At 31.9% G+C, this 26,942-nt stretch overlaps 1 protein-coding gene across 2 annotated transcripts; it reads left to right on the top strand.

Annotated features, from left to right (window-relative positions):
- Positions 1-278: 278 nt before the first annotated feature.
- P5CS (Delta[1]-pyrroline-5-carboxylate synthase) lies at positions 279-26,942 on the top strand. Of its 2 annotated transcripts, none has more exons than XM_085202502.1 (10): positions 279-608; positions 13,795-13,971; positions 17,687-17,830; positions 18,135-18,242; positions 22,653-22,823; positions 23,857-24,045; positions 24,310-24,502; positions 24,924-25,928; positions 26,089-26,226; positions 26,351-26,941. In XM_085202502.1, exons 1-10 carry the CDS (start codon positions 501-503, stop codon positions 26,470-26,472), a joined length of 2,355 nt encoding a protein of 784 aa, XP_085058628.1. In that variant the 5' UTR covers positions 279-500; the 3' UTR covers positions 26,473-26,941. The 2 variants fall into 2 exon arrangements, with proteins under 2 accessions (XP_085058628.1, XP_085058629.1); XM_085202503.1 differs by lacking the exon at positions 279-608 and adding an exon at positions 6,666-6,904 and having other exon boundaries at positions 26,351-26,942.

Genomic DNA, 26,942 nt, shown 5'->3' with positions numbered 1-26,942 from the left:
TAGGAACCTGGTTTTAGGAATAATATGTCCAAATACTTTAACCATTATATTTTTGTGTATCTATTTAATTACATAATTTAATATAATTGTAAGTAATTTATATATTTCAAAACATATTGACAATGATATCACACTTATCACTAATATATTTATATCTACATTAAAAATATTTATAAACTGATAATAAAGAAATAGTTGACTTTTAAAACTAAAGTGAATCTTTGTTCAGTCTATCTAAAGTAGGTACTTAGCCAAGCAATTGCATTTATTTAGAATCATTTGTCTACACTATTACGTATTAGAAAATAACAACAGTAGGTTATTATATGATAAAATACGATACATAACACTCGTTTATCACGTTCCTTTATTAAAACTGAGTAATCATCGATGGAAGACGCGAGCTTTAAGTAAAATAAGTATTTTATGTAAAAAAAAAAATATTTTATTATATTTTTATTATTTATAATAAAAAATAAATAGTAATTAATTGTATAGATATGTGTCGCATATTAAATTGTGTCAGAGTGGGTGTGAAAAATGGGATTTTTCGTAATTCAGGAACGACGTTCGCAAAACGCAGCTTTAGTGTACGGTGTCAACATTACGTAAGTGTTTTGAAAATTTTAAAATAGTCTTCATTAAAAACTAAAAATGTTTATATTAAATAACTCAATAGTATTAAAGGAATAATTATATTAATAATTTGTTATCAGCAACTTCATTTACGTTAGATTCCATTACCATTCGTTGTTACTAAGTAATTTTGTTTAGGCGCTATATATAATTATATCTTCAATGTTGAGCATGTATCTAGAACTTTAAAAGAAATTACTACATATATAATGTTGCTATTGACTAATAGCTATATAACAAAAGAGTTTCATCAAAATCCGTTCAGTAGTTTTTGCAAGAAAGGAAGTCTTAATGTATTAATAAAAAATAATCTATATATATAAAAGGACTTGTCCTCACTGACTGAGGTAAGACGCACGTACAGCCGTAACCGCTGTGCGTAGAAACGTGAAATTTGGACAAAAGTTTACTTTCGTAATCTGGACATCCACTAAGAAGGGATTTTGAAAAATTTTAACCCTAAAGGGGTGAAATAGGGGTTCAAAATTTGTATGAAAAAAAATTTTAATCGGCACCGATTTTTATAAAATTATAAATTTAGATTTTTAAAAGTATTTAATTGAATACGTGTTTCATCGTTTTCTAGAATTCTCCCCCTAAGGGTGCAAATAAGGGGTTGAAAGTTTGTATAGGTTTTTTTAAATCGTCACCAATTTTTATAAAATTTGAAATTCAGACTCTTAGACGTATATAATTAAACACATGTTTCATGGTTTTCTAGAATTCACCCCCTATGGGGTGCAAATAAGGGGTTGAAAGTTTGTATGGGAAAATTCTAAAATCGCCACCGATTTTTATAAAATTTGATATTTAGACTCTTAAAAATATTTCATTGAACACATGTTTCATGGGTTATTAGAATTCACCCTTAAATACGCAAGCGAAGCTGCGCGCGTCCGCTAGTTTAATATAAAGTAGTAATATATATTATACTAGTAATTAGCTGCACCCTACCCGCGTTGCTATGCCACCAATTAAAATAGATCAGAAGGTAAGACGATACACAAATATTCAATTAACTTTGGGTCATTTTATGATTTCGTTCATTTCGATGGCATCATCTGTCGAAAATTGGTCGTACCAAATCAGAAATTTTCGTGGGTTCATGCACAAGAACTTTGAAAAAGATAATCACATGATGAAATGCATAGCTTATGGTTCTATAAAGAGCATACAGACAAACCTTCATTTCCAAAGCAGAAGCGTGGCGTTCAGTATCATATCTCTATAGCACGCCTCGAAAGTGTGGTGGAGAGGGTGTGGTGGGGAACGGAGTGCCTTAATATTAGGTTCTCTCTGCCTACCCTGCTACATGGCGAATATAGCGTGAAGCTAAGGAAAACATGTTGAAACGCCAATACAGCCGTCGCTATTGCGTAGACAGCTACGAATTGAATTCAGTATCAATATTAATAAACATAAAAGCTTAACATAAATCTAATATAAAATAATATAGTAAATTATAAAAAAAATATTTCAAAGCGCAATTAATACAGAAAATAAAACAAAAAGAAAAATATTAATAATGAATTCATACCAATCCCGAGGGCTCGCTCTAATTAGTTAAAAGAATAAATTATACAGTGTCTTTTGTTCTTGATAAAAATTCAAAATTTATTAAGCTCTGAGGTGGAATAATCAAAAGTCGTTGCGAATAAAAAATAATTAATACAGTTTACAGTTTACAGAGGACGCAATCGAATTTGCGTTCTCTCTTATTACAAACAGAATATTAAAGAAAGAAATACCATTTTTTTTCGTGTTTGCATTTTCAAAAGCTCTCTGCTTTTTATGAAGCGAACTGAACTGAGCGACTTTATGCATTGAAAGGAAATTGAACAATATTGTGCTCGTACCATGAGAGTACGATTTAAGAATTTATGAATACAATATGTGGGGCCACAATATTTGTGTATAAACAAATATACTAAATAGATAATTAATTACCATCTTGATCCTAGAACTGCAAGAGGCCATACGTGTTACGGCGTTTAGTTCCGCCATTCAACACTTGACTTGGCATGAGTTTCCGTTGAATTATCGAGGAATTACGTGTTGAACGGCAGAACTCAACGCCGCGCTTTAATTCGTACTAGAGCGAGGAAATGAAAATACTAAATATTTCAGTGGGAATCGAACCCACAACTGTCGCGTTTACAATACGTTGTGCCCCTGCGTCACAATGGGTTTAAAATATTAATTGCTGTCCGAAAATTTCACATTCTAACAAAAACTTTTCACCCAAAAAACACTTTAACAGCCACTGGCATTAGCATATAAAACATACAACTTCCTTTATCCTGATTCTGCTACGAAGCGTATAAAAATGCTAATTCTGGAAGCTTTGTAAGAAAATCTGAAATACGTTTGTAACAACAAAAGGATACGAGATATGTACGCAAACTAGCAAGAACATGCTTATTATACGAAATATACTCGGCTAAGGTTTAATTTTTATTTCTTGTTTACCGAATTTTCTCTATCGAATTCTTATTTTATTATTGGTCGTACCTAATCTAAATCTTATAAAATACACCAAAAAAGTGTACAACAAGTGAGTAATAAGCGTTTTTTTCAGTGGTTCCGTTTTCTTTTAAAATACAAAACCATAAAAAAAGTAAATTTTTAAAACTATCAGAATAAGTTGTTTGAAAAAAATACATATTAGAAACTGGATTATAAGAAATTATTATAATAAAGAAATATATAAATTAAATATTCTACAATTCCAAAACCCACAATAAAGCTAAAATTATTAGCAATAGTAAAATTAATATATCAAACCATTTTGTGCCAAATCTCCTAACGATAATCCGGCACCCTATGATCATAAATTTAAAAGTTACGATAACACGGGCCGTGGGTTCAAATAACTTGAAGGGGAGTGTTACGCAAACGATTTCCACATTATGCAGAAGGGTGTATGAGGGTGAATCTGTACTTCAAAATGAAATATCATTTGGTCATAATAAAGTTTCCAAATAAAGTTATTTTACCAAATTTTCTGGATATTTACCTAATTTTGCCAGTGAATTGTAGAGGCCTTGTGATTTAAGGGTGTATTGTTTGAACCTCCCCGTAAACTTTATTATTTTTGTTTAATTATGAATAGGGTTAAGTTAAATATTATTTATGTTTTAATATATTAAATTTAATACTTTGAAAGTTAATATGTTTATATATTTTAAAGCATTACGCTGTATGCCACATATAGCAAAATAGACAGAGGGAACTTAGTGTTAAGACACTCCGTTTCCCACTTTTCACCGAATTTTTCGAAGAATTGTGTGTTGAGTGGCGAAACCCAACGCCGTACTTTTGCCTTAGTGCGGGAGCGAACATATGAAAATATTAATAAATAATAATATTGCCCCAAGCGGGGATCGAACCCACAACCGTCGCATTACTGTCACACCTTGTGCCCCTGCGCCACGACGCGATGGCCTCTGTTCTCACTTGTAAAATAAAAAAAATATATGAACAAAATTAACCGGTAAATATATACCTAACTATATGAAATAAAAAAATAACAATATTACGATGTTCTATATTAAATTAATGAGCGACGGCCACGAGCTTGCCACATGGCTACATAAGTTTAAGGAAAACGAATTACCTACGTACTATTTACAGTTACTTATGTAATTAATATTTTTATCTATTACTATAAAATCAAGGTCGTCGAGGGGTAGCGGCACAACGATTAGACCGTTAACGCGACGGTTGTAAGTTTGATTCCCATTCGGAGAATTTAATTATTTTCATTCTTAGCCCTGGTAACTAAGTTGAAGAGTTCGCTACTGCTATATACGGGATAATGGTTATGGTAGATATTTAATATTTTCACTTCTTCGCTTTTATGACGAGGCAAGGCGCGGCGTTGAGTTCTGTCACTCAACAAGCAATATCTCCAGAATTATTCAATAAATGGAGAACAGAAGTGTCTTAACACTAGGTTTTCAGGTTTTATTTGCTTACTTTTGCTATTTGTGGGATACAATGTGAAGCTAAAAAAAAACCCGGTTAAATGCGAGTCAGAATCGCCCACTGAGGCTTCCGTACCAATTTCAGGATTGTAGGTTAATGGGAAGTAAAACCTATAAAAGTTTACAAGCTTAACCCCATCTATAAATTTTAAGTTTTTTGTAAGTTTTCTCATAGTGCTATATTTCATAACTGTAGATCCACGGGAAGTACACTATATTGTCCTGTTTTGGGCAAATCGCTTCGCCTCAGATCACGTTAGCCCATAGATGCCTTTAGTATCGCTGCCACCGAACGCTGCTGAAGTGTGCTTAGGACGGCCACGTTTCCTTTTCTCTTGTGGTATCCAGTCCAGGGCTTGTCTTGGAATGTGATCGAGGGTTCCTCCTAGGGCGGGAGAAGCATGTAGTTGCACGTAGTTGCAACCAATGAATTGCCAAAGTGATAATACAGCTAAATCTACCTGGCTTTAGTATACGAGGTACAAGAAAGTTGCTAATACATACATATATATCGAATGTTGATATAAGCTGTTAGTAACTTATTCACATTGTTTATTATCCTATGACGTCAACTCGACTCTTACATATTATTATGTATAAATATGACGAAGTGTTTTCTCGTCCACGATGGTAGTTAAATAATTCAAAGGAAAAATTATAAGTATTTAAATTTATCATTTATTAATTATAAAAAAAATTATAGACGATATTATTATTTACATATGAAATATTATCATTATCTGTTCTGGCATTGTCAATATATCGAAAATGCTGTAAATAACAGTTTAAAAATATCTTCTTAAGAAATAATAAATAATCATATTCATTAAATACAATAAGACAATCATAATGTATTTTTTTCTTTTCTATTTTTAAAGAATAAATTTCACCAAAATTTTCTTATTTTTTCCTTAATGTTTCCATTTTTATCTTCATTGTTCCCCATGGAACAAAACAGTTTTCCTTCTACGCTTTTCATTTTCATTTTGTAAATGAAAGAAAATGAAACACTTTATTTAGAATAGTCCACATAGTAATAATATAATGTTGGTACTAACATGTACAGTTGAGAATGCGACGAGAATCTACTTGAAATAAAATGAACACCAATAAATTGGACTATTTGTAAAGATCAATAAGTCAAATGTATTGCTAAATTGCTTTTTATTTACCATTCATTTCTATGTTAGTTGAATGATATTGAAATCTTCGTTTTTTTGAAGTATTTTTAATTTTTAAGCTCATAATTTAATGTTAGTTGATGCCAGTCGTAGCGCCGAGGCACAAGTGTGTGACTTGAAAGCCGACAGGTAGTATGTTCGATTCTCACTCGAGGAAATGAAATATGTAATATTTTCATTACTTCGCTCTGGTATCGAGACAAAGCCATTCAACACGCAATGCCTCCATAATTCGGGGGAATACCCTGATGTGTGCGGGATACAGCGTGAAGCTGATAAATTTAAATTTATTGTTAAAAAAATAGTCATTGAGTTCACTACATTAGCTAAGAAAATTATAATGACAAATTATGTTTGCATTTAAATAAGTATTTCCCACTCTAAATAAACTTGGGCATTAATGAACGACTGTTGTCCGAAAAATCACCTTGTTAATTATTTTAGGATCGTGTTTGTGTTGTAATTAGAGTCAGACATGTATGTAAACAAAAAAAGATCTTAGTTTCAATTTTTTATTTTTACTTGTTAATTTAGGCAAATATCTGCCTAACTGTGCCATGTTGACTTATATAATAAAAATATTTTTTATTTAAAAATATGAATTTTGCATAAAAAGAACAACTTTTTGTGCAGATTTTTATAATATAAAACTTAGCAATATTATATTTCTGAGTAAATTTATATTTAAAAAATATTTTGTGTTTTATTGAAAAAAAAAAGAAGCTTAAAAGAAAAAAAATAAACAAATAATTATCTGATACACTTCACCTTGATAATCTACCACACACTAGAGGTTACCAGTAGAAACTTAACTAAATAATCTTACATTGTTTATTAATATTATTTATGTCAACATTCAATATTTAGTTACTAACATCAAACGCGATAAGTGCTCTCATTTTGTTGTATACGCTTATCACGAGCGCTCTGTGCAAATGTTATAAATAAAAGGAAAATATTTCTCCTTTTTTTTATATATATATAAAAAATAGAAGTGTCAATATGTTACGTGTAAATATTGTGAGAGGTGTAGGAAGAAGGTTTTACTCGGTGGTTGGTGGCGATTCTCTTCCGCCTGGTAAAATATTTTTTGGACAAGAGGTATGTACTATATAATAAATTATCAATAAAAATATATAATACATTTATATGTATACATATATAAATTTTATATTAATTATAACTTCGTTTGTAAACAATTTTAATTTATCATAAACTACGTATAAGAGCAAAACAATAACTATAATTTTAGATATTTAAAAATACGTTAAAAAATAATTGTTATTGAACTCTAAATTTATGTTAAAAGGTTATCAAAAATTCTTGTTTACTAGGAAGCATATGGCTGTTATCTTATTTTGTTATCTAAGGGATACATAAAATGTTTTAGTTATTAATATATTTTTCGTTATATTTGAAACGCAATATATGTAATTTTAAGATGAAAGACTGATAATTATTTGAAATCGTAGTGAAGAAACGAAATAATTGTATAATTGAAAAATATTATTGATTTATAAGTAGCATAATCATAAATAATAAAGTTTCGTATAGTTCTTAATGTTTTAAATATAATTCCCCTTCTTTTTCTCCTTTAATAAAAAGTAAAGAGTTTAATGTATGACATTTAAAAATATTCAAAAAGCAGCTCTAAGCTGTATTCCGTATTTAGCGTGTATAGTGCTTCCTCCCAGAACCGATCCCACAACCGTTGAGTTCACAGCCAGACCCTGACCTACTGCATCACACCGACCTCACCAGACAACTAGACAAACCACCTAAACCAATAAACCAGAACAATGTACCTACATTATACAAGTCTTGGAATACATTGCAATATAATACTACCATCAGCATATATTAATATCAGGATTGGCTGAGTATCGAATACATATATCATTTTAGATTCTACGATATACGAGTATGTACGTGACTCTACAATTGTACATTTCTATGACAAACATCGAAGACGTCGCTATTTCAGCATTTTGATTGCTGTTGCATAATACAATGTGCAGCTTTAGGATTTTTCACTTTATTAGGTTTTATCTTTATATATTCTTAATAAAATAAAAATATTTATATAATATTCGTTTTCGTATGCTAGCCGTAGTTTAAATTAACTTCTACATACATCTATCATAATGTTTATTATGATAGATGTACAAATTTGAACAAATATATAGAAAAAAAAGCTTTTAAAAGATATCAACTATTTATTGTTTCAACATATTGTAACAATTTTTAACTTGTGAATTTTGCAAACGTTACATTTTAAAGTAGTTTGAAATACAAATCATTTAATTCTAATTTAAGCAAGTTAAGCAAGGCCCACTCGAGTTAGACATTGATGGGTGTGCAAATGACTTCCTGGATCCTGTGAAGGTACGTTCAGCTGTCAGTCCTGATTGCTGCTATCGACATCAATCACAGTGGCTACCAGATGCCTGTTTAATCATACTCTGATAAATGATCTGACCATTAAATACTTATTTAGATCTAAATATGAATGTCGCTTTCACGCTAAGTTGACTGATTTAAAAAGAACATAGAGTAATGATTTCGAAAAATACCTTCTATTAATTACATTGATGTTTAAGAAAATGACCAATATCAGCCATATTGTCTACATTTTTACCTTTAAATGTCTAATTTCATTTCCATTATCAAAATATATTTTTTTTATTTGAGTCACACAGACCGCCACTGTGATAAGCTAACTTCTACATGACAACCTAAAATTGATATTTTTTTCTATTTCCTTTTACCTACAACAAAAATGTAAAAAAAATGTAGATTTTTTTATGTAAAGCTATTCCTACAATAGAAACACATGTAAAACGTTTGATGTTAAGCTTTTTTACGTTATTCTTGTATTACATAGAATCCTAACCGCAATAAAAAGGGCATAAAATAGAAAATGCTCGCTCAAATGCTGATGCTAGTGTAGTAAATATTTTATCTCATTTATAGCAAGGATTCTTTATGAATTAATGTTAATTTGATAGCAAATTTGATTACTTTTATTTGTTTATGAAGGAGACTAGGTATTATTTGTTTGTCTAGCTCTTACAACCTTGGCACTGTATAAAATGATTACTTATGTGATTTCAATGAAGATCTCAATGTTAGATTTTTTTTATTGCCCAATGAAAATGAGAAAAGCGAGAAAAATATTTTGTTATGTGTATTTTCTTACGTATATTTTCTTAATTAATATTTGCTCTGGTATCGAGGCAAGCGCGGCGTTTAGTTCCCACACTCAACACGCAATGCTTCAAGAATTCAGCGGAAAGTAGGTAACGGAGAGAGCCTCATGAGAACCGGAGTGCCTTAACAGTAGGTTTTCAGGTTCCCTCGGCCTATCCTGAAACGGAGAAAAGGTGTCATCGTTATAAAATAAGTAACTACTTACACTACACTGGACACTACATTGTTTTAAATTCTATTTATGAAGGGCGAGAAGAGTTGTAATGTAAGGGCAACTAAACTCATCTATAAACATATATAGGCGTCTCAGTCTATAAACCAAGCTTTGTTTTTTTATGTTTCTGGTATATCTTTTGATTAGCATTCCATTTATCACATGCAAAAGTACTATAACCTGATTTTGTTTGGAATTGAATTGGAGCTATCTACATAAACTTTACGATGTAGATAAGTAACGTAAAAATGAAGATTGGAGTTTATTTTTTAAATCACCTCTGTAAATTAAGGTTACAATATTTTTACATTAACTTTTTTTAACAAAATAATCATGTTATAAAATAAATATTAAGAAAGGAAGAATTTAGAAACCTTATTGCCTTTATCCTTATATTTTTCTCTTTGATCGAATAAGATCAACAACGGTGAGGAGTGTCTTAACACTACGTTTACTCTCCTTACCCTCTTTTATTGCAGGATAGAGCATGAAGTTAAAAAAATAAAACAACAAAAACCGGAACTTTCGTGGTAAAAAGCCGTCACCCGTTGACAATGATTTCAGGGTTCCTCAGTACAAAAAACAGAGTCACATCTTCTCCTATGTAAACGTCCATAATATGTAAATATGCCCGTTTCAATTTATTTCATACTAACTAATAAATGTCACTTATATTATTTTGTTTATTATTTCACTTTTGTTTTTCCTTATGAGTATATTTGTATATTTATAATCAGTACGGTGTACATAAAATTTTGTGTATATACATAATATTTTGATGTAGAATTTTGAGTGCAGTGACTAAACTTTTGTAACTATCTCTCAGTTAGGCGAATGATTACATTTCATTTTTATATTTTTTTCACATAATTTTTTTTTTCTGGTCTGGTTGGACAAAGCATGGCATTAGGGTGGTATCTGCCACTTAACATATAATTTCTCTAAATAGACTAGAATAGTGCACCTGCACTATGTAATTGATTTAAGACTACATTTTTTCTGCTGATCCTACTATGTAGATGAGATGTAGGAAACTATAAAAAATACGACATATATTTTTTTCTTATGTATATGTCAGGGTAGGCAGACGGAACCTATTTTTTAAACACTCCGATCCCCACGCACCGCCAAATTTTGTAAACATTTCGTGTTGGGAGCTGGAACTTAACGCCGCGATTACGTCTTCTTTCCAGAGCGAGGAAATGATAATTATTCACTCCCCCCTAGTAGGAATCGAATTCACAACCGTTACTTCAGATGCTATTTCACTAGGGTATTACAATACGACACTAGATACATTTCGTTGGTTTAGCATCAGCTCACGAGAGGTTAGCAATTCATGTTATTATTAATGAGCTGATGTTGGCTTAACAGGAACTAAATGAGGTAAACATAATATGCATAGTGTTATACATAAATAATTGTATGTATCTACCATCACTGTTTTGTTTGTACTGGTACCGTAAATAAGGGTCTAATTACAAGAAGCATTTATTAATGACATTCTCAAATATGACTTAAGAAATAAATTACTTTAATGACAATAGCATAATGTTTTAAGGTAGTTGGAAGTTTAGATTTTTTGAAATAGTTTTTACAGTTTCCCACTGTATCCCGCATATAGCTGAGCAGCTTCACGCGTTTCCAAATATATCAGTCTTGTTAGACAGTGTTTCCTATTTCACTGCCTAATTTTGACATTGTATGATGGACGCTGCGCTTTGTCTATCAGAGCGGGGAAATGAAAATAAATATTCCACCGACTAGGAATCGAACCCATAACCGTCGCGTTCATAGTCACATGCTATACCACTGCGGCACGACGACCTTATAACTTATTTAATCGCTTTGGCACAAGTTCTCAAAAATATGCAACAATGTTTTCAGAAACTCGAAAAGAAATAAAATGAAATATGGAAAAATGTAATAAAATAAAGTTATTTTACTCTTTAGTATAGCTTCAACTTAATATACTTGCAAAAATGTTTCAACATATGAATATAACATAAAAATCTTTACTAAAACGAAAGTCCAAGCAGAACTAGTCTTCAATAATGTATTCCAAACTCTGTAAAAAATTTACAGAGTTTGGAATACATTATTATATCACCTTCGTATGTACTTATTTCACTTCTTGAAGAGTATTTTAGAAAATTTTAAGAAAAAGGTACAACTTTTCTACACATACTCGTACATTTTTATGTTGAAGTAACGAAATTATGTCGACTTTATACTTAATTTTTTCCTTTTTTTTACTTTTAATTTAAACTAATAGTTATAAATTTACTACTGCCTGCACTCTTTTTTACCAGACTTCTGTAAATGGGGGAGGTAATCTATTCGACTGTACTTTTTTATTTGTGTTACCTCAAAACTTTTGATTGGGTCCACCGATTTCGATGATCATTTTTTTTATTAGGAAAGGTATACATTAAGGGTAATATGATGAATAGGGTTCTAACTAATAGGGATCTTAGATCCGATTCAAATAATCCGCTTTTTTTTGTTAAAATTATTTGGTACTATTTATAATGGTACTAGTTGCGTAATTTAGTAATACTTAACTAACAAAAATAATTTAATAATAATAATTCCTAACAAAAAGAAAAAAGCACAATGATGACATATTCTACATAATAGCTTTTTTGTAATTTACAATATTGTGATGATTTTAATGGTAATTTTAATTCAAGCATATTGATACACATCTCCTTTTGAGGAAAATTTCACACCAAGTTATGCATATTAAGTATTTCAGAGATATATCTCGTGTGAAACCATTGATTACGAAGTTAATTATACGGAAATAACAATGAAATCAATACAAATATGTTTACAAATGGCTATTATTATATACGCATAGGAATATTATGTTATTGGTTGGACACAAGGTCCAATTGTATTAATTGCACTTGCACGCGTAGTCTGCGTGCTACATTGACTGTCATATCAATATATTATACGCGTAATTACCTTGACTTTGGCTGTCGGTCGTTGTGGCTAGTTGTAGATCAATTGATTTCTGGTCAGCTCTCCTTAGCAGATACCTTCAGAATTAGTGGTGTTAGGACCTAGGTTGCCTAGGATCGAGAATATTTTATGTGGAAATATATTTTTTTTACTTTTACCTTACTTTTCATCAATAAATAAAGATATATGCATGTTTTTATTAAAGAGCTTCGTATAAGTTTCATTTTTGACAAATGCCGTCGAAATGTTATGGTAACCCTCATTGGGCTAGTCGGATTCAAATATTTAAGTTATTATAACTACTTACTTTTATTATTATGTAAACTTCAGCCTTTTTGAGGCAATATAAATTATAATCGGTTCACCAAAAACGTACAAACAGATTTAATAATAAAATATACGAGAAAACATTTCGAATATGTTCCTAAAATAATTTTATTGTTTTACGTATGTTTACTAAGTGGCAGTAGTATATAAAAACCTTAAAAACTTGACTAAAATTGTAGTTGTCTCTATTTGCTATTGATACTTTTAGGGTTATAAAATGTGTAATCATTTTTAGAGGGATTTCTCGGTTAAGTTCTTTTTAGTATTGTAGTATATTAGTACAGATTATGTTGTATAATTTTCTATATATTCAATAAATAGTTAAATACACTAAAATATAATAAAGTAGGGAACGAAGAATCTTTACACAAGGTTTCCTCTCCCTATCCTGCTAAAATTATCAAAATACAAAAACTAGCACGTGAAAACTGGCGAATAATAAGCGCAAGAATGTATGGGGTCAATTTTTTTTACGTATGTTTTTGATGGGTTCAGCCAAACTGCGTATTTTAAGAGATTATTCGCCTTTCCAATCCCTTCCCAGCTGCTGGTGATCTCACGGCCCTCGTACTTTGCAATTACAATGAATGAATTTATTCCGTTCGTTCAAATGGAAAGACCATTTTACCTGAGAGTTCACTAATGAAAATTCCTAATATTGTGTAAATAAGTAATTAATTTTCACCCATTACTTCCTATTTCAATCCATTAGATCAAACCAAGTGGTTCAATAAAAGAAACATGACGCTTTCAATAAAAGGAGTATTAAGTTTGATGATATCATTGAGTATCATTTAAAAGTGAACTATAAATAGTATTTTTATTATAAAAATAGTCAATAGAAATCACTGAATAATATACTGTAAACGCCTTGCGAAGTTTTTTTAGTAATTTTTTTCTCCATCTTGGATGAAACCTGCACGTCTATGTTGATATTTTTTTGGTGATTATAGTATAGTAGTAGTAGTAGTATAGACCATAAGAGTTGTCCTTACCACTATAATAAATCGCTATAGCCACTAGTATCCTTAACATAGTGTAATGAAATCGAGGAAACTATCCCATTGCGGTAACTTTCCGGGTTTTACCTTATAATGTCATATGTACCATATCTCTTAATAATATGGATTCTATCCCCATTCAGGGAAATGAATTGTTCAATTTAACTGATTAAAGGAATGGAGTGGAGATTCCAATTTAAGACAATAAATTATCTCTGTCTACTATACGAGAAATGCATTATGTATTACCAATATTTTTTCATACACAGGGTCTAAACGCGGACAAACGAAACATTGTAAGCGCAGAACGGAAACAGCAAACATTCACAGACAGATCTCAACTGAAGTATGCAAGAAGACTAGTTGTTAAACTTGGCAGCGCAGTTATTACTAGAGAAGATGGCAACGGCTTAGCTTTGGGACGACTGGCATCGATTATTGAACAGGTGATGATTAACAGATTTTTTCAAGCAGAAAAAAGATATAATTCCATCCTTTTCTTTATTGTTATAGAAGACACCCATAAGTTACATTTAGTAGTTTAGAACTAAACATTCATGAATAAACATTTCAATTTTAGCAACTATTTTCAGGCTTCATAAGCAGATTACGCGCGTGTGCTTCATTAACTCGATTGGTGATAATTAACGTTTATGGAACGCCATGTATACTGTATAAGGCTTTGCTAAATGCGCTGCTGCAGGCAAATCTAGCTGTCGAATTGCTATGACAATTGGAATAGTTCGCGAGCAACATTAACGAAACAGACGACTGTATACTGTTATTATTTGGAATTAGCTTTTATGATGGTATTTTGGTACAGTGGAAACAATGTAGTGGAAGTATTAAATATTGAAGAGTATTTAACTGTGCTCTTCAATATTTAATACCTTTCACTGTAAACCTATATTGAAGAGTCCAGATTAATCCTGGATATTAATCCAGTACCAGTACATATAATACACGCGCGAATATATAATCCATTATATGATATGTAAAGCTCTTGTCAGTTGTATGACAAATATAAACTACATATGAGTTTAAAAATATAAGAACCTTCATTTTTTTTAATTAAAAAAATTCTAGTTGACGTGAAATTTTATTATAACGTCGCTGTTTTTCACATTTACATTTTTTAATTTTCTTGTAGTTACCAACGTTAAACTATAATTTTCTTGCACGATAAAATGAGTGGGATGCAGCTTTATAAGTACTTAACCCTTTCAGACCTCGCGTGCACAATTGAGGACATAAAAGTTTTGAGTCTTTTTACTACTAAATTTAAATTTTACGTAAATAAAAACTGTTGTCATCGCTTGCGAACATTCTAAATTATTAAAAATGAAACAACTAGCGGCATCTATTGATACGTGTGTGCACTTCTAAGCCATTTTCGGTCAGTTACCAGCGAAACTTTGAACTGAGTAGGTAAGTCATTTTTATTTTATTGAAATTTCAAGTTTTTCTGCTAGATATGTTTTGAAATAAATATAAATGGATAAGTTATACTATATAGGCAAAGAACAAAGTATTTTACATCAAAATTTTTAGTTATTTGTACAATAAATCGCGAATATTCGTTATGTCCACAAACGTGGACAGTAGGTATTGGTTAAACATTTTTTTCAAAATAGGTACTTTGCTGCTGTTAGTAAATAAAGTTATTTTCTGGTAATAAATGTTATAATTTATTATAAAATTTGCGTGGTAAAGTCTTAAATTGTGTTTATTACAGGTAAATTTATGATCAAATTATAATCATGTTTTCGAGGGATGCTTTGAGAGCTTTGGAAAAGGATAACCAGTCGGAATTTGAGCTATCTTCGGATGATGAGGATGTGGGAAATAATAATAATGTCCCATTTGCGAGACACGTTAGGTTGGGAGCCGATGTAGTAACTCAGAATCAAAGAGAGTACACCCCACTTGACCCCCCTGACGAACAAGAAGACGAAAGTGAAGACGAAGAAAGGTCAGCTTTCAATTACGAGTCCGAGCCTGAGGCGCCAAGAGAGCCGGATATTGTGGAGGGCGAAGAGGAGCAAGTTACGCCGAATGCTGAACTTTTCGATTACCTTACGCCAAAACCGAACATAAAGTGGAGGCATAGACAAATAAATAACACAATACCAACGGATTTCTTGCTACCAATAGCTTTAGAACCCATCGTGCAAGATCCCATTTGTTATTATAATAGATATGTTCCTGTAGAGCTTTTTGAACAAATGGCCGAAATGACAAACTTATATGCAGTACAGTCAGGAAAAACCAGGTTTAAGCCTACGTCCAGCTATGAAATTGAAATTTTATTTGGTTTGCACATGGCAACGGGAGTTTTCAACTATCCAGTTTTGAAAATGTACTGGGAAAATCATATTAGCATTCCACTTTTCACTAACAATATGGCAAGAGATAGGTTCTTTGAACTTCGTAACAATCTCCATTTAGTAGATAATATGAAAAAGCCTACTAATTGCACTGACGTGTTTTATAAAGTAAGACCAATCTATAATGCGATCCGAAGCCGATGCTTAGAAATACCGCTAGAAAAAGAATTGTGTGTCGATGAACAAATAGTTCCTTTTACAGGGAAACATTCTGCTAAGCAGTACATCAAAGGAAAACCTTGTCCATGGGGAATCAAGCTTTTCTTTTTGTGTGGGAAAAATGGCCGTGCCTATGACTTTATTATTTATCAAAATTCTATTCCAGAATTAGACAGGTCACTGATAAAGAAAGTAGGCTTTGGAGCTGCGGTAGTATTACATCTAATGAAAAGAGTCGGTGACAGTAGAGGTCATGAGTTATATTGCGATAATTACTTCTCGTCTTATTACATGCTCCAAATTTTGAAACACAAAGGCATAATGGCTACCTGCACTGCGCGTGTCAATAGATTTACAAGGCCACCGTTGCTTAGTGACAAAGATATAAAAAAGAAACCAAGGGGTTTTGCCGAAGAGCTTTGTAGTACGGATGGAGATGTCACCATGGTGAAATGGCTTGATAACAAACCAGTCAACTTAGCTTCCAATTTCGTTGGTATAGGAGAAAAAGATATGGTGAAAAGATGGTCCAAAACAGAGAAGAGATTTATAGAAGTCGAGAGGCCTGAAATTGTAAAAAAGTACAATCACGCCATGGGAGGGGTAGATCTCCTTGATCAACTTATGAGTTATTATAGAACGTTTATAAAGTCAAAGAAGTGGCCTTTGCGTATGATATTCCACGCATCAGATTTGGCAGTTGTTCAAGCCTACCGCGAGTATGATATGGATTGTGACTTGCTTGGGATACCAAAAGCAAAACGGCTCGCACTTCTTCACTTTCGTCGACGCTTAGCTGAAAGTTTAGTTCTTCGAAACAAAATATCAGGTGCTAAAAGGGGTCGTCCAAGTAGTTTGAGCAGTCCTTTACCAGTAGTTGTTCCTAGAAGACCAGGAGAAGTACGTCCGTCAACTGAAATTGCTCGAGATGGTATTGGTCACTTTCCAGCTCATGACGATGGTTGTGGAACGCGCTGTAAGTTAACGGGGTGTAAAGGGAAATCCCGCATCAAATGCATAAAGTGCAAAGTGCACTTATGTCTGACTAAAGACAAAAATTGCTTCCTAAGTTTTCATACCTAAGTAACTAAAGTTCCTACTATTTTGTTGTCTTTTTAGAAGATTTTTTATGTTGTTTTATTTTGTAAGAAGATTTATTTTTGTTTTGAAGATGTTTAATTATTTTTAGTTTGAATTTCATACTTTTGTAATAATAAAAATGGCCAAAATCAAGCTATTTGTTATTTGTTCAATTATACCCATACATCAGTTATTATAATCACTTAGGCCGAATGTCCACATTTGATCACATAAAGAAAACATCAATTTTCTCGGAAAATAATCTAATAATCAATTTTTTTTTTGTTTTTCCATGCTCAATAGGCGAATATCTAACTGAAATAAAATCGGCTCAAACAAATTCTAAAAAATAAAAAATCAGGTCTGAAAGGGTTAATTACTGTAATTATGACCTTTTGTATTAAGTTGAAAAGTCATATGTTTGTTTATGTTCAATGAGGCAATTGAGGCCTCATGAATAACATATTAATTATAAGGTGCGAGGGCCAAATAATATCTATATATTTTTAACACATTTTGTTCTTAACTTCAACAGGTAGCAGAATGCCATCACGAAGGACGAGAATGCATTATGGTAACCAGTGGAGCTGTGGCTTTTGGAAGACAAAAATTGACACAGGAATTGCTTATGTCGATGTCAATGAGAGAAACATTGTCTCCAAGTGATCATACTAGAGAAGTATGTATTTAAATAATATAAAAATTGAATTTGAGTCGTCTTAACGCACGCACAGGCGTAACCGCTGTGCGTAGAAACCTGAAAAACGCCTCCAGAATTCGACGGAAAATGGAGAGCACAGTGTTTTATCACTAAGCTAGATATACAGCTGGGTAGACGCTGACGGGATACAGCGTAACAATCCAACATAAATGAAGTGCAAATGAAAACCAACAAACATTTATTGTTGATCGAAAATTTGACAATATCCGTTATATCTTGTTCCGCGTCCATTCCTATTTTGTTATGCAAATGTTCGTTTCAGGACGCCGGCAGCATTCTGGACCCGCGGGCGGCGGCTGCGGTCGGACAATCTGAACTTATGTCGATGTACGACGCCATGTTTTCACAATACAATGTCAAAATAGCACAGGTAATATATTATAATGACATTAATTACTTATGTTCTCTCTGGTAATAAGACAAAGTACGGTGTTGAGTTCGATAAAAAAAAATAAAAAAAATGTATTGAATTAGACATCTATGGTATATTTGCTTGTATTTATGGACATTCCTATTAATGATAGAATAGAATAGATATACCCAATGAAGAGACATCACTATCCTAGTTTGTCTAGGTAAGAAAAGAGAGATAGAAGAGATATTGTTTGATAGTAGAGTATATATTTTAACGAGTGAAATCGGAAGGCACATAGAGTGTATTCAGGCTATCTTAATAGAAATTCACCTATAAATAAAATAACTAGGCTTTATATCACATCCTACATCGACATTTTTCAAATAAAGTCCAATTACATTAATGATCTGAAAGTAATAGCTTTTTTATCTTCACTGTCCGTAGCGGGTTAGACTGGAAACATGCCGCCATGTTTGTACTAAGCTACGGTCACTGTATCCTTCCATCGTTTCTTGTACAGCTATCAACCTTTAAGTTATCTCTTGCATTCACAGTATGGAGAATTTTAACACTAGGTTTCCTTTGCCTGCCTCGCTACTTATAATATATTGTATCCCTCATGGATACAGCGGGAAGCTAAAAATAATATCCTAATATAGTAGTATTTTTTGAATATTTATTGACATTTCTAAGTATTTATGTTAGAAAAAAATTGTTAATGACACCTATCAATTATAATAGTCGTCACCCACAATTTTGTTTGCGTTGACTTGCTTGCTTGCTTGCTAAATGAATCTGGAAATGTAACGTAAACTGGAAATTTGCATCTTTTCCGTCCCCATAGGAATTTCGGGAAATCCTCTCTTAATGCTCCCTTACGCAGCCTACATGAGAAATTTCAACTTTATAAGTCTCTTTAATCTACTGGTAAAATAATTTAAATAGTAATTTAATTTAAATATATTTGCTTTACATTATATTTTACTTGTATACTTTAAACAAACGTTATGATGTAACTGATATACTCTAGATATGACATGATAAAATTTATATATAAATTAAGTGGTTTATTATCTCATAATAGTATGAAACATAGTTGCTAAGTTTATTTAGATATTAATAAACTAATATGTTTACATTAATCGTATTCCAGATGTTTTAGTAGTTATAGATCTTATTTTATGTTTCCATTTCATTAATTTTATAATTATTTTGTGTCGGGTAGCTTCCTTAACTGTAAAATCGTTGTACTTCCTCGTTCTCTTCAGAACGTCGGTATGATGGGTTACAATAAAATAAAACTTTGATGGTTCCAAGAGTTCCAAGGTTCCGCGTGTCTTGATAGGTTCAAATTATTATGTTATGATTTCAAAATAAACATTGTTTCTATCCTTAGTTTAGAATAATATAATGCACAGATTATACGTTGAAAAAGTTGAAAAAAAAAGATTTACAGGACAGGAATAAACAAAAATGTTTAAAAATATATTTTTGGTCACACACACAGAAGAACCGAAATCAACATGTTTAAATCATTTTTTAAAAATATTATATTGAAATGGAAGCGAATTCGTTGTGTATAATAGTTAACTATAAATGATAAATAAATTATTGCTGGACACGTTTCGGTGAAATAAACGCTATTTTAAAGAGAAAATATTGCATCATTTATTCATTAAACAATAAATGGCGGCACAATCCAAAAATATATGACAATAAATTTAATGTATCCATACAATAAGCAATTCTTAAGCGTAGTTTCATTTATTTGAATCGATGAGTCTTATCAAGATGAGTTTTGGATACAAAAAATATTTTTAAAGGTTCCCTTTGGTTGATAGGTTCCCTTTGCCGCTGTATCTGTACCTATATGACAATTGTAATAGTGTTACAACACTATGTTACGAATCTTCCACCCAATTTTCGAGACATTCCGTGTTGAGTTTTGACTCAACACCGCGAAATCTTACCAGGGCAAACAAATGAAAGAAAAACACGATTACATATCTAACTAACCATAAATCTCTATATCCAGGAACTGACAGCTGCAGTAAGAAAAACATTTTATGCACTTTACAGCTTCACAAGCGCTCCAAGACTTCCTGATAAATTATACAGTCCGAAACTATTTTAATATCATCTGCTCAAGACCTCTACTTGGCCACGTTTTCTTAAATAAACATTTTGTACGGAATGAAATGAATGCGGAAGAAACGCGAAGTAATTTTGCCTTCCCCTGGAATAAAATGCTGAGCATCGCTCTAAGTCTGTAATGAACGCAAGTGATTAATATTCTAAGAATAAACGCGACTATCGTTACTAAGTTCTCGTAGTTTACATAAATTATTAGTATCGGTTTTATGTGACTGGGTTGTTAACCTGGAAATTATATTTTATTTAATATATCTAAATATTTTATTTAATATATCTATATATTTTATTATTGACCTAGTTATATTTAGAAATTACTATATTTTTTAATCAAATCTATTCTTTGAAAACAAAAGTATCAGTATATTATGTAATGTATGGTTAAATAACGTAGTAGATAAGAATACCAATATAATAAATCTGCACCAATTAGAAAAATAGTGTCTGACTGTAAATATGAATGTTGAGGAGGCGATCCGCCCTCCCCAGGGAATTCATTTTTTTTTTGTACTTTCTCGCTCTGGAAAGATGAAACAGAGCTTTGAGCTTCGTTAATAAATAAACAACGTCTCGAACTTGGGCGAAAAATAGAAAACTGTCAGTGTAAAGCCGAAAATAAACAAAAAAAATATATACAGGGTGTCCCAGGAGTCAACGATAAAATGAAACCAGGTGATAGACCAAGTCGTGACAGTTATGAGAAAAATATAAAAAAAAATCTTTGTCATATATTTTTCATATTATTTTGATTTTAAAAAATATCGGAAAAACCCACACCCTGTGAGGGTTTTTCAAGTCCCAGGACTACAAATATTACTCTTTCTTCATTTTTTTTCTGTAATGTAATCATGAGTAACCCTTCTGTGAATAACAGGCCATCCCCTAAGTTGGAAAAGTTCAGGTACCTTGGATCCGTCATGCACGAGTCTGGAGGCATCGATCACGATCTCCATGGCCGGATAAGAGTTAGGATGGTATCCTGCGATCACAGACCACACCAGTGACCTCCCGCCACTTAGCCCAGGCAACGCTTATCCGACTTAGGGGCTGGCCCAGGAATTATAAGGACAGTGCTCGAATCCGGGCTCTCGCAGGCCATATACTCGGTCTTTGACACATTGCCAATATGCATTTCATTCATGGAGAATGGTTATGTAATGCAAATGCTGCAGCTAGAATGTATCGGAGAAGATACCAAAAAGCTGAACGTCATCCCGATTATCGTGTATTTCGATTTTTCTCTCTTCAACAAAGAAGTAATCCAGCAAGTGTCGTACCATTTCGGAATCCAGATTAAATGCGCCAACTTTTAAAGTTACTTGCAAAAACAGTGTAGTACATTTTTTTTATAGTATAGTCGGTTAAAGTTGGGTGTAGTAAATATTTTGAATTTAATGTTTGGCAAAAACACCACATTTTATTGAAAACTGATGCAGGTATGCTTAAATCTTAAACTGTTATTCACAGAAGGGTTACTCATGATTACATTACAGAAAAAAAATGAAGAAAGAGTAATATTTGTAGTCCTGGGACTTGAAAAACCCTCACAGGGTGTGGGTTTTTCCGATATTTTTTAAAATCAAAATAATATGAAAAATACATGACACAGATTTTTTTTTATATTTTTCTCATAACTGTCACGACTTGGTCTATCACCTGGTTTCGTTTTATCGTTGACTCCTGGGACACCCTGTATATAACGGAGAAAAATATTAAAAAAAAATGTGATATAAATCTTTTTTATAAATAAATATTCACTATATTGCTTCGAATAAGGAAAATATAAAAGTTCTGTTTTTGAATGCTCACATTTATTGTTTAACTGTCTTGTTTATTGGTCTGATTCAGATTTCTTCCGCAAAGAGGAAAGACATTAATAAAAAAGTTCACAGTAAAATATGATGTTACAATTGTACAAACACTTTGTCGTATACAAGTAAATAGAATATCGTCTTTTTAATTATTTCTTTCTATAATATTTTATCCTGCCTATCCATCCATATCCATCCTATAGGCAGGAGAATCTAATGCCTTGGAATTTGGATGATGGGTAGCAGAACTCAACGGCGATTACATTCCACTAAGAATATTATAAATACTTTCTTGGGACCGAACCAAAAACTATTGTGTATTCTTAAATGTATTAGTATTAAAAAGACATGGATAGAACATCTCTAGTTTTCTCACTAGTTTTTTCTGATTGCTCCACAAAACAATTTAAATCCATTTTTTAAATATATTTAAATAATATTTCTATAATTTACTTTATTACAGGTACTAGTAACAAAACCGGATTTCTACAATGAAGAAACAAGAAAAAATCTATTTGCAACGCTCTCGGAGCTTATCTCGCTCAACATCGTCCCCATAGTGAACACTAACGACGCAGTTAGCCCGCCGATGTACATACACGACGATACTGTCGTACCAGGGACTGGGAAAAAGGTATTTTTATATAATTGTTTTAGATTGTGAGAAAATGTGCTTTTTTTTAGATAGAGAAGGGAAATAAGAAGTAATGAAAAATCAAAATCATCGAAGAACGAAGTAAACTGTAAATAAAATGACACTACATATTAGACTTAACGCGGCGTTTAAATACACCATTAACAGCGGAGAACAAGCAATGTACTACTATACTGTATAATTGATAGAAGGTTTTGGCTCTATGGCCCGTATTAATAAACTGCTGTCAACTATAAAATCGATCGTGAGACGTCGTTTTAATAATCTATGAAAGTAAAACGGTATCTCAAGATCGATCTGAGAGTTGAGATCGGTTTATACGGGCTTATCTTCTCTCTGCTTACCTTCTATATGCGAGATACAGCGTGAAGGTGAAAAAAAAACTTTACAATATACGTTTATATATACGTGATTCTAGATTCTATAATATTTTATATTTTTATTTAGTATAATGATACGTACATTTATATACAAATATCAGAGAGCTTTTAACCCGTTAAAGTGTCAAAAATTTAAATATAAGTTATATAGTTAGGACGCTAAATCTAAAATATAAGCAGTCATAGTGGCCGCAGATTAAACTTTATGGTTACGACGTGAAGCTTTCATGCGATATGGGCTCGCTCTATCTCGAATAATGTGCTACTGAAATGTGTTCTAGAGTGTCTCCTAACTTACTGACATCGCTAATGTTTATGATTTAAGATCAGTCAAATCAAAATATTTGTTTTGGTGGTATATGTATCATTGTTTTAACTCTACATTTCTTTTAAAAATTAAAGGAGGCAGAGAGTAAATTTAATATTAAAATACTTTCTATTAAACGTAATCGGCCATCAGTGCAACAACGTCTGAGTGCCACCGCAATTATTGTATTTTCGATAAATGGATTTTTATGATCATCGCTCTGGTAGACAAAATGACGGAAAGAATGGAGAATCTTAACACTAGGTTTTCTTAGGCTACCTTTCTATATGCGGTCAGTATTAATATTTAAAATATTTGTTTTTAGGGCATTGGTATAAAGGATAATGACAGTCTATCTGCTTTATTAGCGGCTGAAATTCAATCTGATCTTCTTATTATGATGTCTGATGTGGACGGCATTTACAACAAGCCACCTTGGGAAGACGGTGCCCGTATGATGCACACTTACACATCGAAGGAAAAAGATCAAGTACAATTTGGTCAAAAATCTAAAGTAAGTGACTTTTTTTCATTTATCAACAACAACAAAAATCTAGCTAATATTATAAAAATAATGTTATGGATGCTTGTTCTATTTTTACAATAAACGAATGAATGACTGAATGCTTATATTTCAGAATAATACATAGGCTACTTTATGTGTATACACTTTATGTAAAGATTTTGTTGTTTGCCTATGATAAAACAATTAGTTTTAACAGGCGAAACAACATATCTATCGCTAGTAAATAAATATATCAATAATATATTTTTCTAGGTTGGTACTGGAGGTATGGATTCAAAAGTCAATGCAGCGACATGGGCAATGGCACGTGGAGTTAGTGTAGTAATTTGCAATGGAATGCAGGAGAAAGCTATTAAAACGATAATAAGTGGTCGTAAAGTTGGTACTTTCTTCACCGATAGCCCCACTATTTCATCCGCTTCTGTAGACGTAATGGCCGAAAATGGTGAGTGGACAATTTATTGTTATTTCAGGTTCTATTTACTCATTAATTTTATAAGCGTCTTCAAGTTGTGTTTTTTATAATTTGTTGGTGTTACGCCTCCTGAGTCGTAATTAAATTCTCTACCTAGCAGTAAAAGATAAATTAGTGGTAATTAAATTTCCAAATATTGGTTTCAACTTTTGATGATAGAACATTGTATTGGAATTTTATAAAATTGTACACGTCGTAAAGCATTATTAAATTCTCCCGTATATTTTTCAATGTAATAAACGTACGATAGAATTTAAACATTGATTAAACTGCCAATGCTGTTAATTCAAGAACCTTGAAAAACTTTAAAATAAAATTAAATATAATTATAACAATAATGTCAGTGCATTTTTTTTCTAATTTGTATAAATATTATTATGTTACTTTTTAGCCCGTAGTGGTGGAAGAGTTTTACAGAAGTTGTCACCATCTGAAAGAGCATCAGCTATTCATAATTTAGCTGATCTATTATTAGACAAAAAAGATCAAATACTCGAAGCCAACGCAAAAGACTTAGATGAAGCTACTAAAAATGGACTCGAAAAACCTTTATTGAATAGACTCTCTCTTAGTCAAGGAAAATTAAAAACTTTATCGATAGGTTTAAAGCAAATAGCTGATTCCAGTTACGAAAATGTAGGGCGAGTATTACGAAAGACAAGGCTGGCGGAAAATTTAGTACTTCAACAAGTGACGGTTCCGATAGGAGTATTACTGGTTATATTTGAATCTAGACCAGATTCATTACCGCAAGTAGCTGCATTAGCTATGGCTTCTGCCAATGGTTTGCTTTTAAAGGGTGGAAAGGAAGCAGCTTATTCAAATAAAGCTTTAATGGAACTTGTCAAAGAATCTTTAAAGACTGTCGGAGCTGAAGACGCGATATCATTAGTTTCTACAAGGGAAGAAATTAGTGATTTATTGGCAATGGAAAAGCATATTGATTTAATCATCCCTCGAGGATCTTCTGATTTAGTTAGGAGCATTCAAAAACAATCTCAACACATTCCAGTTTTAGGCCACGCTGAAGGCATTTGCCATGTTTACTTAGATAAGGATGCCGATTATGCCAAAGCCCTGAAGATCGTCCGAGATGCTAAATGTGACTATCCAGCTGCGTGTAACGCGATGGAAACGGTATTGATCCACGAAGATCATGTTTCGGGTTCTTTATTTACCGAAATTTGTAATATGCTCAAGCAAGAAGGTGTGAAGATACATGCTGGACCGAAACTTGCAACCCACTTAACTTTTGGACCACCACCGGCAAGGTCTATGAAACATGAGTATGGTGCACTGGAATGTTGTATTGAGATTGTAAAAGATATGGAAGATGCAGTGGATCATATACATAAATTTGGAAGTTCTCACACAGATGTCATCGTTACGGAGAATGGTAAGAAACAATTTTATTTGATTGTTGTGGTAGTTATGACCATTTATTTATTTAATTTGCAATTAACGATCAAAATAATTGTAATATAGTTTGTTAATGTTCACAAGAAAAAGTATAAATTATTAACAGTAAATTGATAATATATTAAATATTTTTACAGAAAACATTGCCAAACAATTCCTCGGTGCAGTAGACAGCGCTTGCGTCTTCCACAACGTGTCGTCGAGATTTGCTGATGGTTTTAGGTTCGGCCTAGGCGCTGAAGTTGGAATTTCCACCGCTAGGATACATGCAAGAGGTAATAACATTATATTGACATTAGTATAATGTATGTTTTGGTACATATATTTTATATATTATACGTCATATATTATGTAATATGATTAATGTTGTTATTCATTCATAATTAAATATATTTATAGGTCCAGTTGGAGTAGAAGGACTTTTAACAACAAAATGGATTTTAGAAGGGACAGACCATACTGCTGCAGAATTTAATGAAGGAAAACGGAATTGGCTTCACGAAAAGCTACCTATTAATTGACTAATTAGAAAATTTGCGAAAATGTGGAGAAAGCTATTTGTAATGTAATATTTGCGAAAATGTGGAGAAAGCTATTTGTAATGTAATGTAAATTGTTATTAAGCTGTAATTTTAAATTAAAGTTAGTTTTTTGAAAATATTTCCGAGTGGACATCGGCATCGGCGTGGACGTAGCGGGACTCAAACCCGCACCTGTTGAAAAGCATCCAAATGTGAATTTTAGTTCTCCTACGTTAAAATTAGTTTCTAAATATTTGACAAGTTAGTATCATTTATTGAGTGTATTCTTTATGCTAGTTATTGTGTTTTCCCATAATATGGAAAAACCTTGAATTTGCTTAAAATATTACGTATTTAGATTTATTACATATTTATTTATGTGTCATATAGATTAATTAAGTTTTAATAACTATTAGCAACGATAGCTAAATGTAAATAATCTTTTAATAAATAATTGTAAGAAAAAATAT

Source organism: Heliconius melpomene, chromosome 18 (genome assembly GCF_056956725.1).
Source record: "Heliconius melpomene rosina isolate 202511_hmr_F chromosome 18, ASM5695672v1, whole genome shotgun sequence".
NCBI classification, from domain to species: Eukaryota; Metazoa; Arthropoda; class Insecta; order Lepidoptera; family Nymphalidae; genus Heliconius; species Heliconius melpomene.
The sequence above is the reverse complement of the archived record's forward strand: the minus strand, read 5'-3'. Positions and strand labels throughout refer to the sequence as shown.